This window comes from Leucoraja erinacea, chromosome 50, assembly GCF_028641065.1.
Source record: "Leucoraja erinacea ecotype New England chromosome 50, Leri_hhj_1, whole genome shotgun sequence".
In the NCBI taxonomy this organism is placed as follows: domain Eukaryota; kingdom Metazoa; phylum Chordata; class Chondrichthyes; order Rajiformes; family Rajidae; genus Leucoraja; species Leucoraja erinaceus.
Window position 1 is genome coordinate 1,042,032 of NC_073426.1, and position 21,840 is coordinate 1,063,871.

The 21,840-nt window shown below is 59.1% G+C and overlaps 1 protein-coding gene across 8 annotated transcripts; it reads right to left on the minus strand.

Moving 5' to 3' along the window:
• Window positions 1–799: 799 nt before the first annotated feature.
• LOC129715076 (translation initiation factor IF-2-like) lies at window positions 800–21,807 on the minus strand. Of its 8 annotated transcripts, XM_055664931.1 has the most exons (7): window positions 21,715–21,807; window positions 16,636–16,844; window positions 13,636–13,735; window positions 12,942–13,044; window positions 11,340–11,450; window positions 8,142–8,268; window positions 7,711–7,930 (listed from the first exon to the last, which is right to left on the minus strand). In XM_055664931.1, exons 2-7 carry the CDS (start codon window positions 16,816–16,818, stop codon window positions 7,844–7,846), a joined length of 711 nt encoding a protein of 236 aa, XP_055520906.1. In that variant the 5' UTR covers window positions 16,819–16,844; window positions 21,715–21,807; the 3' UTR covers window positions 7,711–7,843. The 8 variants fall into 8 exon arrangements, with proteins under 8 accessions (XP_055520901.1, XP_055520903.1, XP_055520902.1 ...); XM_055664929.1 differs by lacking the exons at window positions 13,636–13,735; window positions 16,636–16,844; window positions 21,715–21,807 and having other exon boundaries at window positions 6,511–7,930; window positions 12,942–13,045; XM_055664926.1 differs by lacking the exons at window positions 7,711–7,930; window positions 8,142–8,268; window positions 12,942–13,044; ... (1 more) ...; window positions 16,636–16,844; window positions 21,715–21,807 and adding exons at window positions 800–2,225; window positions 2,428–2,676.
• Between the last annotated feature and the right edge of the window lie 33 nt (window positions 21,808–21,840).

Consider the following 21,840-nt stretch of genomic DNA (forward strand, 5'->3'; position numbering starts at 1 on the left):
AAATACCGTCCAGTCCACAGGCCTCCCTCCAGCCCACCAGTGGACGCAGGCGTAGTGAGTGTGGCACAGCCCCCAAGGTTACAGATGAAGGGACACTTCTCTGCTCTGCCCCAGGCCCTCCACCCCCCACCCCGTCCCCCCTTGTTTAGACCTCAGCTGTGTAATGTGATCCCTTTCATTCCGGTTAAGGCAAACTTTACACTGGGTATCTCTAGTTTCTTCTGTGCGCCTGATACCAACAGACCCTTCAACCCATCCCAATGAATCTCTTCTGCATTCTCACCAAAGCCCCTACAACCTTCCTGTAATGAGGTGACTAAATATAAATGGTGCCATATGCCACGACCAAAATTACACCACAATACTCCAAATAAAATCAGGGGTGATAGGAGCAGAATTAGTCCATTCAGCCCATCAAGTCTACTCCGCCATTCAATCATGGCTGATCTAACTCTCCCTCACAATCTCATTGCCTTCTACCCTTAACACCCGTGCTAATCAAGAAACTACCTTTCCCTGCCTTAAAAATATTGATTGACCAAATGTGGTTTAACCAAACTTTCCTACAGCTGCTGCACCAGTTCCTAACTTATTTTCAACACCCCCGACCAATGAAGGCGAGCTGGTTGGTTAAGTCGGTGGGAAGTGAATATTGATGCCAGGCCGTGGGCGGGTGCTGCTGAACCTTGCACCTGATACTGACCGGGATAGATCTGTCAACAAACTGATCTTTACAGGACAGGCAGCGAGCAGTTTGTGCGCCAAGAAGTGACGTTGCGCAGAATTGTAACGTGGGCAATGGTAAATCTAAATAATTTATTGCAAACATAGTTACAATAGTCATGTTCAATATGTTCAAATACTGCAGAGATGAGCCTTAATTTGTCCCATAACTGACCCTGCCAGGCCCAGAGCAAAGTGTTCCTCCACTCCTGAACTTCTTCACCGCTCTCACCGAGGTGAACATCCATGTTCGGGGAGAGTCCGCTGGGGGGAGATGAGGGGCAGAGGAGAGACGAGGGAGGCGCGGACAGTCAACATCATTCACCGGGCCGGAGAAAGTTCCTAAACCTCCCACCGCTCCGTCCCGGACACGGCCTCCCGCCGACATCCCCAAACTCAAATCCACCAGCTTCAAGCCCACAGGTGGAGCTCTTGTCCCATTCAGGCTCGACCAGAAGCATCGTCTGTACATTCCCTCCACAAATGCTGCCCGACCCGCGGAGTTCCTCCTGCACCTGCTGTTCCACATGTCTCGGACGTTGTCAGAGTTGAGATTCAAAGTTACGGGAAAAATGATCCACAACCCCCACCGCCAACCCTGCCAGTGAAGATGAAATGAGGCGAGGATGGCCAGGGTGTTGCGGGATCACAGCCCCAGCTATGAGCAGGCGGGCGGGCGGAAAGCTGTCGGGAGGAGGGAGGTGTTTGTTGCAGCACCGGCCACGGTCCCGCGCCCTCTACCCCGCAGTGTAACGGTGGCGATGCCCGGGCTGCCCTGCGCTGGGCGGCGGCGTTATTCCGGCTTCCCGGCCACGAGGATGAGGCTGTTCCTCCGCGCCGCGTCCTGGCTACAGAAGGGGTCGCTGGGGTCGGACCGGGAGGTCTCGCCCCACATCGGGCTTCCCTCCTCGCCTTCCGTTCCCGTACACGCCGGCCCGACCGCCGTTGCCGCCGCCACCGTCCTTCAGCCGCAGGCTCCAGCGACGCGCTGCTGTGGGGCGGCGCTGCCCGTCTCTGCCCGCTGGAGGCTGGAACTGCGGGCAACGGGTGAGCTGCTCCCCAACCTCCCGCGGCACCGGGGCGCTGGACAAGCGCTGGAGGTCGAGGCCCCGGTCCGCCCGACCCTCGCCCCGCGGTGCCTGGGCCCCTGGATGTCCCGGCACGACCGGCTCCTGAGCGGCCGCGCTGGTCACAGACGGTGGCAGCTCCGGCTGGGAGGGATTCCGCCCGCTGGGACTGCAGGGGATCCGGGGGGGATCGGGGCAGCGGCGGACAGCGCCCCGGTTCCTCATCCGACCACTGGTCAAAGTGAAAGGAGGAAGGGACCGGAGACCGGGGACTGCGTGGCCGAGCCTCCCCACCGCCGCCCCCCGGGGAGCTCCGAGCCAGTCGCCTCTCCCCACTCCCCATCATCGAGGACGCCAGGCACTGGCTACCCGGCGGCGCCACTCCGCGCTCCGGCTCCGGCTCCGGCTCCTTCTCGCTGGCGCTTCCATTGTTCCCTGGAACACAAGGCGGCATTTCAGTCCTCAGTCCCGGGCGACCCGGGGGAGGGAGACCCCCGCCGCATCCACAGCCCCCCCATGGCCGCACCTCGTGCCCCCTCTTAGCCCCCCAGCCCCGTCACACCCCCTCCTCAACTACTCCGTTGTCCCTCCCTCCCCGCCCACCCCTCCCCCCCCCCCCCCCCCCCCCGGCACTCACCGCTCCGGTGCTGCTGCCGCTGCTGCGGTGGGTGGAGGAGGCGGTCAGGAAGGGTCCGGCTGCAATCGGCAAGGGGTTGCTTGTCCGGGGAGAGGCTGCCTGTGTCCATGGAACCGGCCCGGGTCTGTCACCGGGAGAAGGGGAGAGAGGTCAAGGTTCCGTGTAGGGCGCTGCTGGAAGGTTCGATCGCACAGGATCCAGGGTAAGGTAGACAAAAATGCTGGAGAAACTCAGCGGGTGCAGCAGCATCTATGGAGTGAAGGAAATAGGTAACGTTATGGGCCGAAACCCTTCCTCAGACCGAGTGGGGAGAACATTGGCTTCATCGAAGGAAGCAGAGGGTGATGGTGGAAGTAGTAAACAGGAACTGCAGATGCTGCTTTACACCAAAGATAAACACTAAGTGCTGGAGTACCTCAGCGGGTCAGGCAGCATCTCTGGAAGAGTCTTGACTAGAAACGACACCCATTCCTTGTCCCCAGAGGTGCTGCCTGGCCCGCTGAGTTACTCCAGCTTTTAGTGTCTATCTAGCATCTCTGGCGGACATGGATAGGCGATGTTTCAGGTCTTCAGACTGTAAAGGCCCCAACCCGAAACGTCACTTATCGACCCAAGGTCAGAGATGCTGCCTGACCTGCTGAATTACTCTTGCACCCGATCTGAACCCAATTGAGCATGCCTTTTATATGCTGAAGAGAAAACTGAAGGGGACTAGCCCCCAAAACAACCATAGGCTAAAGATGGCTGCAATACAGGTCTGGCAGAGCATCACCAGAGAAGACACCCAGCAATTGGTGATGTCCATGAATCGCAGACTTCAAGCAGTCATTGCATGCAAAGGATATGCAACAAAATATTAAACTTGACTAGTTTCATTTACATGACATTGCTGTGTTGTAAACATTATGGTGCCCTGAAATGGGGGTCTATGTACAAACACTGCTGTAATTTCTACATGGTGAAACCAAAATGTATAAAAATGGCCTTTATTAAAATCTGACAATGTGCACTTTAACCATGTGATTTTGTTTTTCTATTACAAATCTCAAATTGTGGAATAGAGAGGCAAATAATTCAATAAAGTGTCTTTATCCCAAACATTATGGAGGGCACTGTAAAATTCTTAAGGGATTGGACACGTTAGATGCAGGAAACATGTTCCCGATGTTGTGGGAGCCCAGAACCGGAGGCCACAGGTCATGATGGAGAATAACGGGGAGACCATTTAGGACTGAGATGTGGAAAAACTTTTTCACCCAGAGAGTTGTGAATCTGTGGAATTCTCTGCCTCAGAGGCAGTGGAGGCCGGATCACTGTTCAAGAGAGAGTTAGATTTATCTCTTGGTGCTAAAGGAATCAAGGAATATGGGGGGGAAACCGGAGCGGGAACTGAATTGAGATGATCAGCCGGTATCACATTCATTGAATGGCGGTGCTGGCTCGAAAGGCCGAACGGCCTCAACCTGCACATATTTTTGGCTGTTTCTTCCACTCTCCCTCCCACCCCTTTCAACGCCACTGCCCCGTTACCCCGTCCTCACCCCCCTCACCCCCTCACCTTCCCCCCTCACCCTCACCTCCCCCCTCACCTTCCCCCCCCCTCACCCTCACCTTCCCCCTCCCCCCTCACCTTCCCCCTCTCCCTTCTCACCTTCCCCCCCCCCCCCTCACCCTCACCTTCCCCCCTCCCCCCCCCCCACCTTCCCCCCTTCCCCCCTCCCTCCCCCACCCCCCACCCCCCCCCCCCCCCCCCTCACCCTCACCTTCCCCCCGGCCTCACTCACTCATTCACGGCTCCGCAGCTGCAGCGCAGGCCATGGTGGAGGGGCGGGACCGGATGTGGCGCCAGGAGGGGTGCGGTGCCGGATATGGCGCAGAGGGGGGCGGGACCGGTATTACCATTGGTCACGGGATTGGCTGATACAAGGAATACATTTCCCCGATTGGCCGCGACGTCTGCGCCTATTGGTGGAGCCGGCTGTCTGTCAGCGGGAACCTGGTCCCCAAATAGGGCGGAGGCGACAACGCATGCATCCAGCGTGACCCCTCACCCCCAGCGTGACCCCTCAGCATGAGCCTGTGACTCCCCGCCCCCCGCATTACCCCCTGCCCCCAACCCCCCAGCATGACCCTGTGACCCCTCATGACTTTATGACCCCTCACCCCCAGTGTGACCCCATGACCCCTCACCCCCCAGCATGACCCACACTGTGACCCCATGACCCCTCAACCCCCAGCGTGCCCCGTGACCTCTCAACTAAAGATCCTAGAGCGAGCAAGATAGATCACTCGACGAAAAAGACTTAGTACGGTCATGGGCAGATTCATGGGTAATTTTCGGCCCCATTTCCGTAACCGGCTTCCGTCTCCGCACCAAAGACCCCGTAGCGGAGCAAAGATACTAGTGCGGAGACGGAAGCCGGTTACGGAAACATCCTCCTAAAAATAAGTTATTGGGTAAAAATCTTCTCATTTTCAGAATTTTAATTTGTTAACAAACTGTTCCCCCGCAACGTTGATTACACTGCGAGTCGGGTCGGGTCCGGTTACGAAAATGGATGAAAAAAAGGCCCACGTTCCGCTCCGTTGCGTAAAACATGCAAGCCCATTGCATTTAGCAGGAGTGGTCTATTGTTGCACCTTCCCTTTTCCTAATCTGACACCATTCTGATAATAATCTGCCTTCTTGTTCTTGCCACCTAAATGGATCACCTCACATTTATCCACATTATACTGCATCTGCCCACTCATCCAACCTATCCAAGTCACCCTGCGGCCTCATAGCTCACTCTGCCACCCAGCTTTGTGTCATCCGCAAACTTGGAGATGTTACATTTAATTCCCTAGTCTCATTCGTTAATATATATTGTAAATAACGGGTCCCAGCACTCAGCCTTCCAGCACCCCACGAGTCACTTGCCTGCCATTCTACAAAGGACCCGTTGATTACTACTGTTTCCTATCTGCCAATCAGTTCTCTATCCATGTCAATACCCTACCCCCATTACCATGTGCTCTAATTTTGCACACTAAACTCTTGTGTTGGACCTTGTCAAAGTCTTTTTGAAAGTCCAAACACCACATCCACTGGCTCTCCCTTATCCATTTTACTTGTTACATCCTCAAATAATTCCAGATTAGTCAAGCATAATTTCCCCATCATAAATCCATGCTGACTTTGACCGATCCTGTCACTGCTTTCCAAATGCGCTGCTATAACATCTTTAATAATCGATTCAAGCATCTTCCCCACTACTGATGTAAGGATAACTGGTCTATGATTCCGTTTTCTCTCTCCCTCCTTTCTTAAAAACTGGGTTACATTAAATACCGTCCAGTCCACAGGCCTCCCTCCAGCCCACCAGTGGACGCAGGCGTAGTGAGTGTGGCATAGCCCCCAAGGTTACAGATGAAGGAACACTTCTCTGTTCTGCCCCAGGCCCTCCACCCCCCACCCCGTCCCCCTTGTTTAGACCTCAGCTGTGTAATGTGATCCCTTTCATTTCGGTTAAGGCAAACTTTACACTGGGTATCTCTAGTTTCTTCTGTGCGCCTGATACCAACAGACCCTTCAACCCATCCCAATGAATCTCTTCTGCATTCTCACCAAAGCCCCTACAACCTTCCTGTAATGAGGTGCCATATGCCACGACCAAAATTACACCACAATACTCCAAATAAAATCTGGGGTGATAGGAGCAGGATTAGTCCATTCAGCCCATCAAGTCTACTCCGCCATTCAATCATGGCTGATCTAACTCTCCCTCACAATCTCATTGCTTTCTACCCTTAACACCCGTGCTAATCAAGAAACTACCTTTCCCTGCCTTAAAAATATTGATTGACCAAATGTGGTTTAACCAAAGTTTCCTACAGCTGCTGCACCAGTTCCTAACTTATTTTCAACACCCCCGACCAATGAAGGCGAGCTGGTTGGTTAAGTCGGTGGGAAGTGAATATTGATGCCAGGCCGTGGGCGGGTGCTGCTGAACCTTGCACCTGATACTGACCGGGATAGATCTGTCAACAAACTGATCTTTACAGGCAGGCAGTGCGCCAAGAGGTGACGTTGCGCAGAATTGTAACGTGGGCAATGGTAAATCTAAATAATTTATTGCAAACAGTTACAATAGTCATGTTCAATATGTTCAAATACTGCAGAGATGAGCCTGTATTTGTCCCATAACTGACCCTGCCAGGCCCAGAGCAAAGTGTTCCTCCACTCCTGAACTTCTTCACCGCTCTCACCGAGGTGAACATCCATGTTCGGGGAGAGTCCGCTGGGGGGAGATGAGGGGCAGAGGAGAGATGAGGGAGGCGCAGACAGTCAACATCATTCACCGGGTCGGAGAAAGTTCCTAAACCTCCCACCGCCAGAGGGATTCAGGCTCGACCAGAACGTTGCCTGTACATTCCCTCCACAAATGCTGCCCGACCCAGGAGTTCCTCCTGCACCTGCTGTTCCACACGTCTCGGACGTTGCCAGAGTTGAGATTCAAAGTTACTGGAGAAATGATCCACAACCCCCACCGCCAACCCTGCCAGTGAAGATGAAATGAGGCGAGGATGGCCAGGGTGCTGCGGGATCACAGCCCCAGCTATGAGCAGGCGGGCGGGCGGAAAGCTGCCGGGAGGAGGGAGGAGTTTGTTGCAGCACCGACCACGGTCCCGCGCCCTCTACCCCGCAGTGTAAAGGTGGCGATGCCCTACGCTGGGCGGCGGCGTTAGTCCGGATTCCCATCCACATGGCGGTATCTTGTGGTAAACTGTCCGAGGCTGTTCCTCTGCAACCAGTAGACTTGTGCCACATCCTGGCTACAGAAAGGGTAATAATCGTTGTCGCTGGGGTCAGACAGCTGGGACTCGCCACACAGCAGGCTTCCCTCCTCACTCTCCGTTCCCATACACGCCGGCCCCCCACGCACTGTTGCGGGGCGGCGCTGCCGGTCTCTGCCTGCTGCAGCGGTGTCCCCCTGGGGCATCTGCCCGTTGCTCAGTCGCAGCAAGAGAACCGTGGGCTGGAACTGCTGGCAACGGGCGAGCTGCTCCCCAACCTCCCGCGACACTGGGGCGCTGGATAAGCGCTGGAGGTCGAGGCCCAGGTGCGTCAGCCTGCCAAGTGACCCCGACCCTCGCCCCGCGGTGCCTGGGCCCCTGGATGTCCCGGCACGACCGGCTCCTGAGCGGCCGCGCTGGTCACAGACGGTGGCAGCTCCGGCTGGGGGGGATTCCGCCCGCTGGGACTGCAGGGGATCCGGGGGGGATCGGGGCAGCGGCGGACAGCGCCCCGGTTCCTCATCCGACCACTGGTCAAAGTGAAAGGAGGAAGGGACCGGAGACCAGGGACTGCGTGGCCGAGCCTCCCCACCGCCGCCCCCCGGGGAGCTCCGAGCCAGTCGCCTCTCCCCGCTCCCCATCATCGAGGACGCCAGGCACTGGCTACCCGGCGGCGCCACTCCGCGCTCCGGCTCCGGCTCCGGCTCGCTGGCGCTTCCATTGTTCCCTGGAACACAAGGCGGCATTTCAGTCCTCAGTCCCGGGCGACCCGGGGGAGGGAGACCCCCGCCGCATCCACAGCCCCCCCATGGCCGCACCTCGTGCCCCCTCTTAGCCCCCCAGCCCCGTCACACCCCCTCCCCAATTACCCCTATGTCCCTCCCCTCCCCGCCCACCCCTCCTCCCCCCCCCCCCCCCCCCCCCCCCCCGGCACTCACCGCTCCGGTGCTGCTGCCGCTGCTGCTGCGGTGGGTGGAGGAGGCGGTCAGGAAGGGTCCGGCTGCAATCGGCAAGGGGTTGCTTGTCCGGGGAGAGGCTGCCTGTGTCCATGGAACCGGCCCGGGTCTGTCACCGGGAGAAGGGGAGAGAGGTCAAGGTTCCGTGTAGGGCGCTGCTGGAAGGTTCGATCGCGCAGGATCCAGGGTAAGGTAGACAAAAATGCTGTAGAAACTCAGCGGGTGCAGCAGCATCTATGGAGTGAAGGAAATAGGTGACTTTTCGGGCCGAAACCCTTCCTCAGACCGAGTGGGGAGAACATTGGCTTCATCGAAGGAAGCAGAGGGTGGAAGTAGTAAACAGGAACTGCAGATGCTGGTTTACACCAAAGAGAGACACTAAGTGCTGGAGTACCTCAGCGGGTCAGGCAGCATCTCTGGAGGAGTCTTGACTCAAAACGTCACCCATTCCTTGTCCTGGCCCGCTGAGTTACCAGCTTTTAGTGTCTTTCTAGCATTTCTGGCAGACATGGATAGGCGATGTTTCAGGTCTTCAGACTCTGATCCCAACTCAAATGTCACCAAATTTCAGAGATGCTGCCTGACCTGCTGAGTTACGCCGGCACTTTGTGTCTATTCTTATGATGCCGGAAGGTTGCTTTCAAGGCTTGTGACTAGTGGTGTGCTCAAGGTTCGGTGCTGGGCCCATTGCCGTTTGTCATCTACATCAGTGATTTGGATGAGGATGTACGAGACATGTGTAGGTTTACATAGGACACTATAGGCATTGTTGTTAGTGATAGTGATGATGGTTGTCAAAAACTACCAAAGGAACCGGATGGGTTTGGCAGAAGGGCTGAGGAATTGTTAGTCCTAGTGTGATGGTGGGGAAACAGGCCCTTCGGCCAACATGTCCCAACTTGCCCACACCGGCCAACATGCGGCAACTACATTAGTCACAACTGGTCCAAACCCTCCAAACCTGTCCTATCCATTAAATATCTGACCCATGCATCACTTTTAAACTTTCCCCTCCAACCTCAAGAAAAATTCCAACAGGCCCCCAGTGAGATTTGAACTCATGGTCCCCTGGTTTACAAAACCATGGAGGTTGAAGGAATTTAATACAAAGAAATGTGAAATGTTGTATTGTTGGTGCACTACTATGGGCACGACCTAGACAGTGAATGGTACGACTCTGGGCAGAGGGATCTAGGAGTACAGGTACATAGTTTGTTCAATGTGGCATCACACGTGCAGTGCCCTCCATAATGTTTGTGACAAAGACCCGCCCTTTATTTATTTGCCTCTGTGCTCCACAGGTTGAGATTTGCAAATAGAAAAAATCACATGTGGTCAAAGTGCACATTGTCATATTTTAGTAAAGACCATTTTTATGCATTTTGGTTTCACCAAGTAGAAATCACAGCTGTATTTATTCATCGTCCCCTCATTTCAAGGCACCATAATGTTTGGGACACGTGGCTTCACATATGTTTGTAATTGATCAGGTGTGTTTAATTGCCTCCATAATGCAGGTATAAGAGAACTCTCAGCACCTAGTCTTTCCTCTAGTCTTTCCATCACCTTTGGAAACTTTTATTGCTGTTTATCATGAGGACCAAAGTTGTGCCAATGAAAGTCAAAGAAGACTGAGATACAAGAATAAACCTGTTATAGAGACATCAGCCAAACCTTAGGCTTACCAAAATCAGCTGTTTGGAACATCATGAAGAAGAAAGAGAGCACTGGTGAGCTTACTAATCGCAAAGGGACTGGCAGGCCAAGGAAGATCTCTACAGCTGATGACAGAATAATTCACCCAATAATAAAGAAAAATCCACAAACATCTGTCTGACAGATCAGAAACACTCTTCAGGAGTCAGGTGTGGATTTGTCAATGACCACTGTCCACAGAAGACTTCATGAACAGAAATATAGAGGCTACACTGCAAGATGCAAACCACAGCCGCAAAAATAGGATGGCCAGGTTCAGTTTGCCAAGAAGTACTTAAAAGAATAACCACAGTTCTGGAAAAAAGTATTGTGGACAGATGAGACGAAGATTAGCTTATATCAGAGTGATGACAAGAGCAAAGTATGGAGGAGAGAAGGAACTGCCCAAGATCCAAAGCATACCACCTCATCTGTGAAACACGGTGGTGGGGGTGTTATGGCCTGGGCATGTATGGCTGCTGAAGGTACCGACTTGCTTAGCTTCATTAATGATACAACTGCTGATGGTAGTAGCATAAAGAATTCTGAAGTGTATAGACACATCCTATCTGCTCAAGTTCAAACAAATGCCTCAAAACTCATTGGCAGATGGTTCATTCTACAGCAAGACAATGATCCCAAACATACTGCTAAAGCAACAAACATACTTTCAAAGCTAAAAAATGGTCAATTATTGCATGGCCAAGTCAATCGCCCGATCTGAACCCAACTGAGCATGCCTTTTATATGCTGAAGAGAGAACTGAAGGGGACTAGCCCCCAAAACAAGCATAAGCTAAAGATGGCTGCAATACAGGCCTGGCAGAGCATCACCAGAGAAGACACCCAGCAACTGGTGATGTCCATGAATCGCAGACTTCACGCAGTCATTGTATGCAAAGGATAACAAAATGCTAAACATGACTAATTTCATTTACATGACATTGCTGTGTCCCAAATATTATGGTGCCCTGAAATGGGGGGTCTATGTATAAACACTGCTGTAATTTCTACATGGTGAAACCAAAATGTATAAAAATGGCCTTTATTAAAATCTGACAAGGTGCACTTTAACCACATTTGATGTTTTTTATTACATACGTCAAATTGTGGAGTACAGAGGCAAATAAATAAATGATGGTTCTTTGTCCCAAACATTATGGAGGGCATTCGACTTTATCAGCCAGAGTATTGAGTATAGAAGTTGGGAGGTCACGTTGCAGTTGTATAAGACGTTGGTGAGACAGCGTTTACAGTAATGTGTCCAGTTCTGGGCACCATGTTACAGGAAAGATGTTGTCAAGCTGGAAAGGGTACATACAAGATTTACGAGGATATTCCCAGGACTTGAAGGCCTGAGCAAAAGCTAGAGGCTGAACAGGCTGAGACTGCATTTCTTGGAGCGCAGGAGGGTGAGCTTATAGGAGTGTTGTACAGGAGGGGGAGTGAGGAGGGAGGTCCTGGGGTGAGAGGGGTGGGGGGTTACCTGCTCAATGCGGAGGGGCGGCAGGATGTTCTCGATCCTCTCCAGGAACTCCCAGAACAGTGCCTGGGCAGCGGCCATGAACAGGGCACCAAACTCCTGCTCCACATCGCCCTGTGAGACAGAGCAGGTCAAACCCCTTCCCCCGACACAAACTACCCTCAGCACAATTCCCCGCCATAGACCCCCTACTACCCCCACCCAGCACCGTCAGAACCCACCCCCCTCCACACCGGAAGAATTAAACCTCCTCCCTCACACACACAGCCCACCCAGCCCACCACCCAGCCCCCACACCCATCCCACCGGAAGAACACACAGCCCCCACCAACCTCCCCAGCCCTCCCACACCCACACACACAGCCCACCCAGCCCACCACCACCCAGCCCCACCACACACAGCCCCAGCCACCACACACCCATCCCACCACACACAGCTACCCAGCCCACCACACACAGCCCACCACACACAGCTACCCAGCCCCACACCAGCTACCCACACACAGCCCACCAGCCCACCACCACAGCTACCCAGCCCACCACACACAGCTACACAGCCCAGCACACACAGCTACCCAGCCCACCACACACAGCTACCCAGCCCACCACACACCCAGCCCACCACCCACAGCCCACCCACACCCACACACAGCTACCCACCCACCACACACAGCCCAGCCCACCACACCCAGCTACCCAGCCCACACACACAGCCCAGCTACCCTACCCCCACCACACCCAGCTACCCAGCCCCACCACACAGCACACACACCCAGCCCAGCCCACCACACACAGCTACCCAGCCCACCACACACACAGCTACCCAGCCCACCACACACAGCTACCCAGCCCACCACAATCACCCTGCACGGGAGGTTACACACATCTGTGGAGGCCAAGGACATGGGTATTTATGCGGTGGAGTTTGACAGATTCTTGATTAGTACGGGTGTCTGGGGTTATGGGCAGAAGGCACGAGAATGGGGTTTGAAGGGAAAGATAGATCAGCCATGATCACGTTGACTACATGGGCCTAAAGGCCGAGCATGCGGCAAGCGCGACCAAACGGGAAGCGGGGGCCGCGCGGAGGTCGAGTGATCCCGTACGAGTTGACGTGAAGTTCGAGGGAAGTCTGCGGGAAGTTCGCGCTAGGCATACGGCGTCAAGACGCTGCGCTCGCCCGTCGAGGCGGTGCGTACGGTCCTCAATGTGGCTGCGGGCCGGCAGGCCGTTGCCGCGCGGAATATTTGGACAGCACAGTTTTTCGGAGCCCCGCGCGATGTCGGGACCAGCTCCGCACAACTCCATACGGCTCCGGCGATTGAAGTGGGACCAGCCCCGCGAGGCCGTATGGCTCAAGCGACCACGTTAGGTCGCGCTAGACGCACATGGGACAGGCCCTTAATGGTCTGATTGCGCTCCTACAAGTTGTGAACTTATGTAATTGCCACACATACCCCACCCCCCCCCACAACACACACACATCATATACACACATCCCCGTGACACACACAACACACACCCTACACCAGCCTTCAGAGCTGGTGAGGTTCCCCCTGAGACTGCCCAGGGTACAGTGCCCCCCCCCCCCCCCCCCCCACTCACCTGCAGGAAATGGTGACGGTAAGCCCCCGTCTCGTACCAGCCGCAGAACCAGGCGGCGGAACTGCAGCCGACACTGCTGCTCCTTCACCACCTCCGTCCTGGACTGGGGACACATACACACAGAGGTTACCCCTCCCCAACCATTACCCCACCCTCCATCCCCAGCCTTAACCACCGCTGCCGTTACCCTCCTCCCCAGCTGTTATTTCCCCCGTCCCCAGCCATTACTCATCTGTTACCCCCCATCCCAAGTGTGATCACCCCCGTCCCCAGCCGTTGTAAGTCTCCTTGTCACCTCAGCCAATAAGGAACCATTCTACATTTCCTTTTCAGCATCTGCTTTGATCTGCCGTTTTCACACCTTCCCCTTCCATATCTCCAGTCTCCCTCTCCCCAGACTCTCAGTCAGCTGCTCCTTTTCTCCATAGATGCTGCCTATCCACATGACATCTAAATTCTCTTGCCCTCCACCCTGTCCCTAATGGAGTGTACAGGGCCGGGGTTGGGGGAGTGTACAGGGTCGGGGGTGGGGTGTATAGGGTTGGGGAATGGGTGTATACAGTTGGGGGGTGGGGGATGGGGGTGTACAGGGTCTGGGGTGGGTGAGTGCATGGGGTTGTGGGGGGGGGGGGGGGGAGGGAGGGTGTGTGTGTGCGGGGTCACCCCACCACAGGAGGGGTACACAGCTACTTACCGCCCGGGGATTGGCTGAAGACAGTGGGGGGGAAGTATTTGTCGAGGGTCTGCAGGATGTCCAACAGGCTGCACTGCCTCACGAACATCTCCATGACCAGCTGCAGGGGACAGAGTACAAACCCATTAGTCTCCCACCGCATCATTCACAAACATCACACAGAGGGAACTGCAGACACAGAATACGGTGTAAAATACAAAGTGGTGGAGGAACTCAGCATCTGTGGGGACAGGCAGCATTTCATGTCGGGACCAATCTTCAGACCTGTCACTTATCAGGCTTTATCCTGACCCCACCTCTGTTGCAATGTTTTCCTCCTACTCCATCAGTCTGAAGGGTCCTGATCCAAAACATTACCTGTCCATCCCCTCCACAGATGCTGCCTGACCTGCTGAGTTCCTCCACCACTTCATGTTTTGCTCATGTTGCAAACTCCACGCAGTCTGAGGTTTTCAGGGGGAGACCAGGCAGTTACCCAGGGGTGTGAGACCAACCTTGTAGCCAGGGATGGCCCTCACCTCTCCAGGCCCAGCTTCTGGCCTCAGTGTATCATTGATTAGCGCTGTGCATGAAGGAGACACACACAGGACAGCGAGTAGGCTCGGGAGCAGAGCGGCAAAGTATGGGAATGAAGCTCCGTGGAGAACAAGGTCGCCAACTTCAACCCTCTCCCCCCCCTCCACCATCTCCCCACCCTCTCCCCGCTCCCCACCCTCTCTCCCCGCTCCCACCCTCTCCCCGCTCCCCCACCCTCTCCCCGCTCCCCCCGCTCCCCACCCTCTCCCCGCTCCCCACCATCTCCCCGCTCCCCACCCTCTCCCCGCTCCCCACCCTCTCCCCGCTCCCCACCCCTCCCCACCTCCCCCCCTCCCACCCTCTCCCCGCTCCCCACCCTCTCCCCGCTCCCCACCCTCTCCCCCCCCCCACCCCTCTCCCCGCTCCCCACCCTCTCCCGCGCTCCCCACCCTCTCCCCGCTCCCCACCCTCTCCCCGCTCCCCACCCTCTCCCCGCTCCCCACCCTCTCCCCGCTCCCCCCCCCTCTCCCCACCCTCCACCCTTCTGCCCACCCTCTCCCCACCCTCTCCCCGCTCCCCACCCTCTCCCCACCTCCCTCCCCCCCACCCTCCCCCCCCGCTCCCCACCATCTCCCTGCTCCCCCCCCCTCTCCCCTCTCCCTCACCCTCTCCCCCACCATCTCCCCGCTCCCCCCCTCCTCCCCCCCAACCCCTCTCCCCGCTCCCCACCCTCTCCCCCCCTCTCCCCGCCCGCTCCCCACCCTCTCCCCGCTCCCCACCCCTCTCCTCCCCCACCCTCTCCCCACCCCTCCCCGCTCCCCACCCTCTCCCCCCCCCCCCCTCCCCCCACCCTCTCCCCCCTCCCCACCCTCTCCCCGCTCCCCCACCCTCCCCCTCCCTCCCCCCCTCTCCCCACTCCCCCCACCCTCTCCCTCCTCCCCCACCCTCCCCCCACCCCCCTCCCCCCCCTCTCCCCCCACTCCCCACCCTCTCCCCCCCCTCTCCCCCCTCCCCACCCCTCCCCGCTCCCCACCCTCCCCCCGCTCCCCCCACCCTCTCCCCCCCCTCCCCCCCTTCTCCCCCCCCCATCCATTCTCCCCCCTCCCTCTCCTCTCCCTCCCCCCTCTCCCCTCCCTCCTCTCCCCCGCTCTCCCTCCTTTATTCTCAAACTCCCTCCCCTCTTTCTTTTCCCCCTCCCCCCCCTCCCCCCTCTCCCCGCGCCCCACCCTCTCCCCGCTCCCCACCCTCTCCCCCGCTCCCCACCCTCTCCCCGCTCCCCACCCTCTCCCCCTCTCCCACCCTCTCCCCCGCTCCCCTCCCTCTCCCCCCCTCTCCCCTCCCCTCTCCCACCCCTCTCCCCCTCCCCACCCTCTCCCCTCTCCCCCCCTCTCCCCCCCACTCTCCCCCCTCCCCCACCCTCCCCCTCCTCCCCCCTCCCCTCCCCGCTCCCCCCTCTCTCCCCCCCCCCCTCCCTCCCCCCCCCCCCCCCCCCCCCCCCCCCCCCCCTCTCCCCCTCCCCCCCCCCCCCCCCCCTCCCCCCCCCCCCCCCCCCCCCCCCCCCCCCCCCCCCCCTCCCCCTCCCCCCCCCCCCCCCCCCCCCCCCCCCCCCCCCCCCCCCCCCCCCCCCCCCCCCCCCCCCCCCCCCCCCCCCCTCCCCCCCCCCTCCCCCCCCCCCCCTCTCCCCCCTCCCCACCCTCTCCCCACCTCCCCACCCCCCCCCCATCTCCCCGCTCCCCCCCCTCCCCCACCCTCTCCCCCCCTCCCCCTCCCCACCCTCTCCCCGCCCCCCACCCTCTCCCCCCCCCCCTCCCCCTCCCCCTCCATCTCCCCACTCCCCCCCCCTCTCCCCCTCCCCCTCCCCTCTCCCCCCCTCCCCCCCCTCTCCCCCCCTCCCCCACCTCTCTCCCCCTCCCCCCCCCCCCCCCACCCCCTCCCCCTCCCCCCCCCCCCCCCCCTCTCCCCTCCCTCTCCCCCCCCCCCCCCCTCCCACCCCCCCCCCACCCCCACCCTCCCCCCCCCCCCCCCACCCCTCCCCACTCCCCACCCTCTCCCCACCCCCTCTCCCCGCTCCCCACCCCCATCCCCCCCCCTCCCCACCCTCTCCCCACTCCCCCCCCCCTCTCCCCGCTCCCCCCCCTCCCCCCCTCCCCCTCCCCCTCTCCCCACCCCTCCCCCTCTCCCCACCCTCCCACCCCCCCCCCCACCCCCTCCACCACCCCCCCCGCTCCCCACCCTCTCCCCTCTCCCCACCCTCTCCCCACCCCTCCCCTCTCCCCACCCCCACTCCCCTCTCCCTCCCCACCCTCCCCTCCCCTTCTCCCTCCCCCTCCCCCCCACCATCCTCCCCGCCCCCACCCTCTCCCCCGCTCCCCCCCTCTCCCCTCTCCCCACCATCTCCCCGCTCCCCACCCTCTCCCCGCTCCCCCCCCTCTCCCCCCCAACTCCCCCCCCTCTCCCCCGGGCGCTGGCAGGGGCTGACGGTACCTTGGCTTTAAAGGCAAGGGTGAGCTTGAGGTAATGGCGGTAAGTGATGAGGCTTGACGTCTGTTGCCAAACAACATCCACAAAGTCCACCACCCTCCCGTAGTGTTCGGCATGGCGACCGCTCACCACGCTCCTCAGCGCCGCGCTGGTCACACGAAGGGGGAGATCTCCTTCCTCATCCATGGGGCTGTCACTTCCCTGCAGGCAGCCTATGGGAGAGAGCGGACGTCAGACCCCTCACCCCCACCTAAACGACACCCCCATACTGTAGCCGGGCCTCCAGTGGGGACTCCCACCTGGGTAGCCTGCAGGGGAGACCCCTCACCCCCACCTCCGTGGGTCACGACCTCCCACACTCTCACCAACGATCCTTTGTTCCAAGTGCAGCCTCACCTCCCCTTCACCAATCTACCCCACGTCCCATCTCCCCAGCCGCATAATCCCACTCCTCTCACCCGACCTTCATCCCCCCCCCCCGCTCCGCCCTCACCACAATGCCACACCTTCCCGCCCCTTTCACCTCCTCACTTCCCCAGATCAACCACTCCCAATCTCTGAGCCGCCACTCCCCCACCTCTCCCCCTCCCTCTTCCTAATTCGAGGAAGGACAGTGGAAGGAGAGTTGCTGAGGGACTGCAGCAACAGTTCACCGGGTTAATTCCTGGGATGGCGAAACTGACATAGGATGAAAGAATGGGTCGACTGGGCTTATATCCACTGGAATTTAGAAGAATGTGACGTTATCCTATAGAAACATATAACATTCTTAAGGGATTGGACACGCTAGGTGCAGGAAACATGTTCCCGATGTTGGGGGAGCCTAGAACCAGAGGCCATAGGTGTAGAATAAGGGGGAGGCCATTTAGGATTGAGATGAGGAAAAAGTTTTATACCCCGAGAGTTGTGAATCTGTGGATTTCTCTGCCAGAGGCAGTGGAGGCCGGATCACTGTTCAAGAGACAGTTAGATTTATCTCTTGGTGCTAAAGGAATCGAGGGATATGGGGGGAAAACCGGAGCAGAAACTGAATTGAGATGATCAGGCGGGATCACATTCATTGAATGGCGGTGCTGGCTCGAAAGGCCAAACGGCCTCATCCTGCACATATTTCTCTGTTTCCTCCACTCTCCCTCCCACCCCTTTCAAACGCCACTGCCTCAGCCCTGTCCCCCGTTCTCACCCCTCCTCCCCTCCCCTCAACTTCTCCCCCCCCCTCCCGCCTAACCTCCCCCCCCTCCTCCCATCACCTTCCCCCTCCTCACTCCCCCCACCCTCACCTTCCACCCTCACTCCTCCACACTCACTCCCCCACACTCACCTTCCACCCTCACTCCCCCACCCTCACCTTCCCCACCCTCACTCCCCCACCCTCACCTTCCACCCTCACTCCTCCACCCTCACTCCCCCACCCTCACCTCCACCCTCACTCCCCCACCCTCACCTTCCACCCTCACTCCCCCACCCTCACTCCCCCACCCTCACCTTCCACCCTCACCTCCCCCACCCTCACTCCCCCACCCTCACTCCCCCACCCTCTCTTCCACCCTCACTCACTCCCCCCCCTCACCTTCCACCCTCACTCCCCCACCCTCTCTTCCACCCTCTCTCCCCCCCCCTCACCCGCCTCCACCCTCTCTTCCACCCTCACAACCTCCTCCACCCTCACCCCCCCACCCTCACTCCCCCACCCTCTCTTCCACCCTCACTCCTCCACCCTCACTCTTCCACCCTCACTCCCCCACCCTCTCTTCCACCCTCACTCCCCCACCCCACGTCTCCTCCACCCTCACTCCTCCACCCTCACCTTCCACCCTCACTCCTCCACCCTCACTCCTCCTCCACCCCTCTCTCCACCTCTCACTCCTCCACCCCTCTCTTCCACCCTCACCTTCCACCCCTCACTCCACCCTCACCTTCTCACCCTCCACCCTCACTCCCCCCCCCTCACACTCCTCCACCCTCACTCCCCCACACCTTACCACCCTCACTCCCCCACCCTCACTCCTCCACCCTCTCTTCCACCCTCACCTCCTCCACCCTCTCTTCCACCCCCATAGGCGGTAGGCGGCGCGACTCTGGTCAGCAGCGGCCTCTGCAGCCTGTCCGCATTTTTATTATTTTTTGTCTGTGTTTTTATGTAGTTTTTGTTATTTTATGTTGGGGTGTGTGTGTGGGGGGGTGGGAGGGGGGGGGAAACTTTTGAATCTCTCCCTGCACTGGAGACCCGACCTTTTCTCGTCGGGTCTCAGTTGTCGTTGGGGCCGCAACGAGGAGCGGCCTCCAACAGGAAGAAGCCGGGGACTCAGGTGCCGACTCACCTCGCCGTCGCGGAGCTGGCCGAGACCGGAGCGGGTGGAGCGGTGGAGGAGCGCTGCTGCTGCTGCTGCTGCTGCCGCTGCTGCTGCTGAGTCGGAGGCTGCTGCTGGGGGTCTGTGGACGGCGGCACCGGGAGCCCGCGGGTCCCTGGAGGGAGACCGCTTTTCAGGGCTCTCGCAACGGCGACTTCTCCCGCCCGAGTTGCGGGGTCGAAGAGCTCCTGGAGCGGGGCCTAACACCACTGCCCCGCGCGGCTTGGAACGGCCGCGGGACTATGCGAGCGCACACCAGGGTCTTTAACACCAAGACCCGGTGTGTGACCTCGCACCACCCGGCGTGGCTTTGATGGCCGCGGGACAAATCGCCATCGCCAGACGGGGGCTTTGACTTTGACATCGGGGGGGAGAGAGTGCAGTGGAGAGATAAGTTTATTTGGCCTTCCATCACAGCTATGTGATGGATGTTTATGTAAAATGTAATTATGTTGTGTCTGGGGTCTATTTGTGTGTAATGTATGGCTGCAGAAACGACATTTCATTTGGTCCTCCAGGGGTCCAAATGACAATTAAATAGACTATTGACTATTGACCCTCACTCCTCCACCCTCACTCCCCCACACCTTCCACCCTCATTCCCCCACCCTCACTCCTCCACCCTCTCTTCCACCCTCATTCCTCCACCCTCTCTTCCACCCGGTAGGCGGTAGGCGGCGCGACTCTGGTCAGCAGCGGCCTCTGCAGCCTGTCCGCATTTTTATTATTTTTTGTCTGTGTTTTTATGTAGTTTTTGTTATTTTATGTTGGGGTGTGTGTGTGGGGGGGGTGGGGGTGGGGGTGGGAGGGGGGGGGGAACTTTTGAATCTCTCCCTGCACTGGAGACCCGACCTTTTCCTCGTCGGGTCTCAGATGTCGTTGGGGCCGCAACGAGGAGCGGCCTCCAACAGGAAGAAGCCGGGGACTCCGGTGCCGACTCACCGTTGCCGTCGCGGTGCTGGCCGAGACCGGAGCGGGTGGAGCGGTGGAGGTGCGCTGCTGCTGCTGCTGCTGCTGAGTCGGAGGCTGCTGCTGCGGGTCTGTGGACGGCGGCACCGGGAGCCCGCGGATCCCTGGAGGGAGACCGCTTTTCAGGGCTCTCGCAATGGCGACTTCTCCCGCCCGAGTTGCGGGGTCGAAGAGCTCCTGGAGCGGGGCCTAACATCACTGCCCCGCGCGGCTTGGAACGGCCGCAGGACTATGCGAGCGCACACCGGGGACTTTAACACCAAGACCTCGCACCACCCGGCGTTTTGATGGCCGCGGGACAAATCGCCATCGCCAGACGGGGGCTTTGACTTTGACATCGGGGGGGAGAGAGTGCAGTGGAGAGATAAGTTTATTTGGCCTTCCATCACAGCTATGTGATGGATGTTTATGTAAAATGTAATTATGTTGTGTCTGGGGTCTATTTGTGTGTAATGTATGGCTGCAGAAACGGCATTTCATTTGGACCTCCAGGGGTCCAAATGACAATTAAATAGACTATTGACTCATTGACCCTCACTCCTCCACCCTCACTCCCCCACCCTCTCTTCCCACCCTCACTCTTCCACCCTCACCTTCCACCCTCACCACTCCCCCACCCTCACTCCCCCACCCTCACTCCTCCACCCTCACCTTCCACCCTCACTCCCCCACCCTCACTCCCCACCCTCACTCCCCCACCCTCACTCCCCCACCCTCACTCCCCCACCCTCACCTTCCACCCTCACTCCCACCCTCACTCCCCCACCCTCACCCCACCCCCTCACTTCCACCCTCACTCCCCCCCACCCTCACTCTCCTCCACCCTCACTCCTCCACCCTCACCCTCCTCCACCCTCACCTTCCACCCTCACTCTCTCCACCCTCACTCCCCCACCCTCACTCCCCCACCCTCACTCCTCCACCCTCACCTTCCACCCTCACCCCTCACTTCCACCCACCCTCACTTCCCCACCCTCACTCCCCCACCCTCACTCCCCCACCCTCACCTCCCCCCTCACTCCCCCACCCTCACTCCCCCACCCTCACCCCGATTCCACCCTCACTCCCCCACCCTCACTCCCCCACCCTCACTCCTCCACCCTCACCTTCCACCCTCACTCCCCCCCACCCTCACTCCCCCACCCTCTCACTCCTCCACCCTCACCTTCCACCCTCACTCTTCCACCCTCACCTTCCACCCTCACTCCCCCCCACTCCCCCCCCTCACCCTCACCTTCCACCCTCACTCCCCCACCCTCACTCCCCCACCCTCACTCCTCCACCCTCCACCTTCCACCCTCACTCTTCCACCCTCACCTTCCACCCTCACTCCCCCACCCTCACTCCCCCACCCTCACCTTCCACCCTCACTCCCCCACCCTCACTCCCCCCCCCCACCCTCACCTTCCACCCTCACTCCCCCCACCCTCACTCCCCCACCCTCACGTCCCCCACCCCCCACCCTTCCACCCCCACTCCCCCCACCCTCACTCCCCCCACCCTCACCTTCCACCCTCACTCCCCCACCCTCACTCCCCCACCCTCACTCCTCCACCCTCTCTCACCTTCCACCCTCACTCTTCCACCCTCACCTTCCACCCTCACTCCCCCACCCTCACTCCCCCACCCTCACTCCTTCCACCCTCCTTCCTCCCCCACCCTCACTCCCCCACCCTCACCTTCCACCCTCACTCCCCCACCCTCACTCCCCCACCCTCACTCCCCCACCCTCACTCCTCCACCCTCACCCCTCTCCACTCACCCACTCATTCATTCCCTCACGCGGCTCCGCTGCTGCAGCGCAGGTTGTGGGGGAGGGGGCGGGGCCGGATGTGGCGCGGGGAGGGGGCGGGGCCGGAAATACTGCAGGGAGAAGTCACGGGATTGG

Coding starts and splice junctions, on each gene's coding strand:
- LOC129715076 (XM_055664926.1), bottom strand. CDS start 2,536: ATGGACACAGGCAGCCTCTCCCCGGACAAGCAACCCCTTGCCGATTGC. Junction 2,226..2,427: donor GCGGCAGCAGCACCGGAGCG/GTGAGTGCCGGG, acceptor CTTGTGTTCCAG/GGAACAATGGAAGCGCCAGC.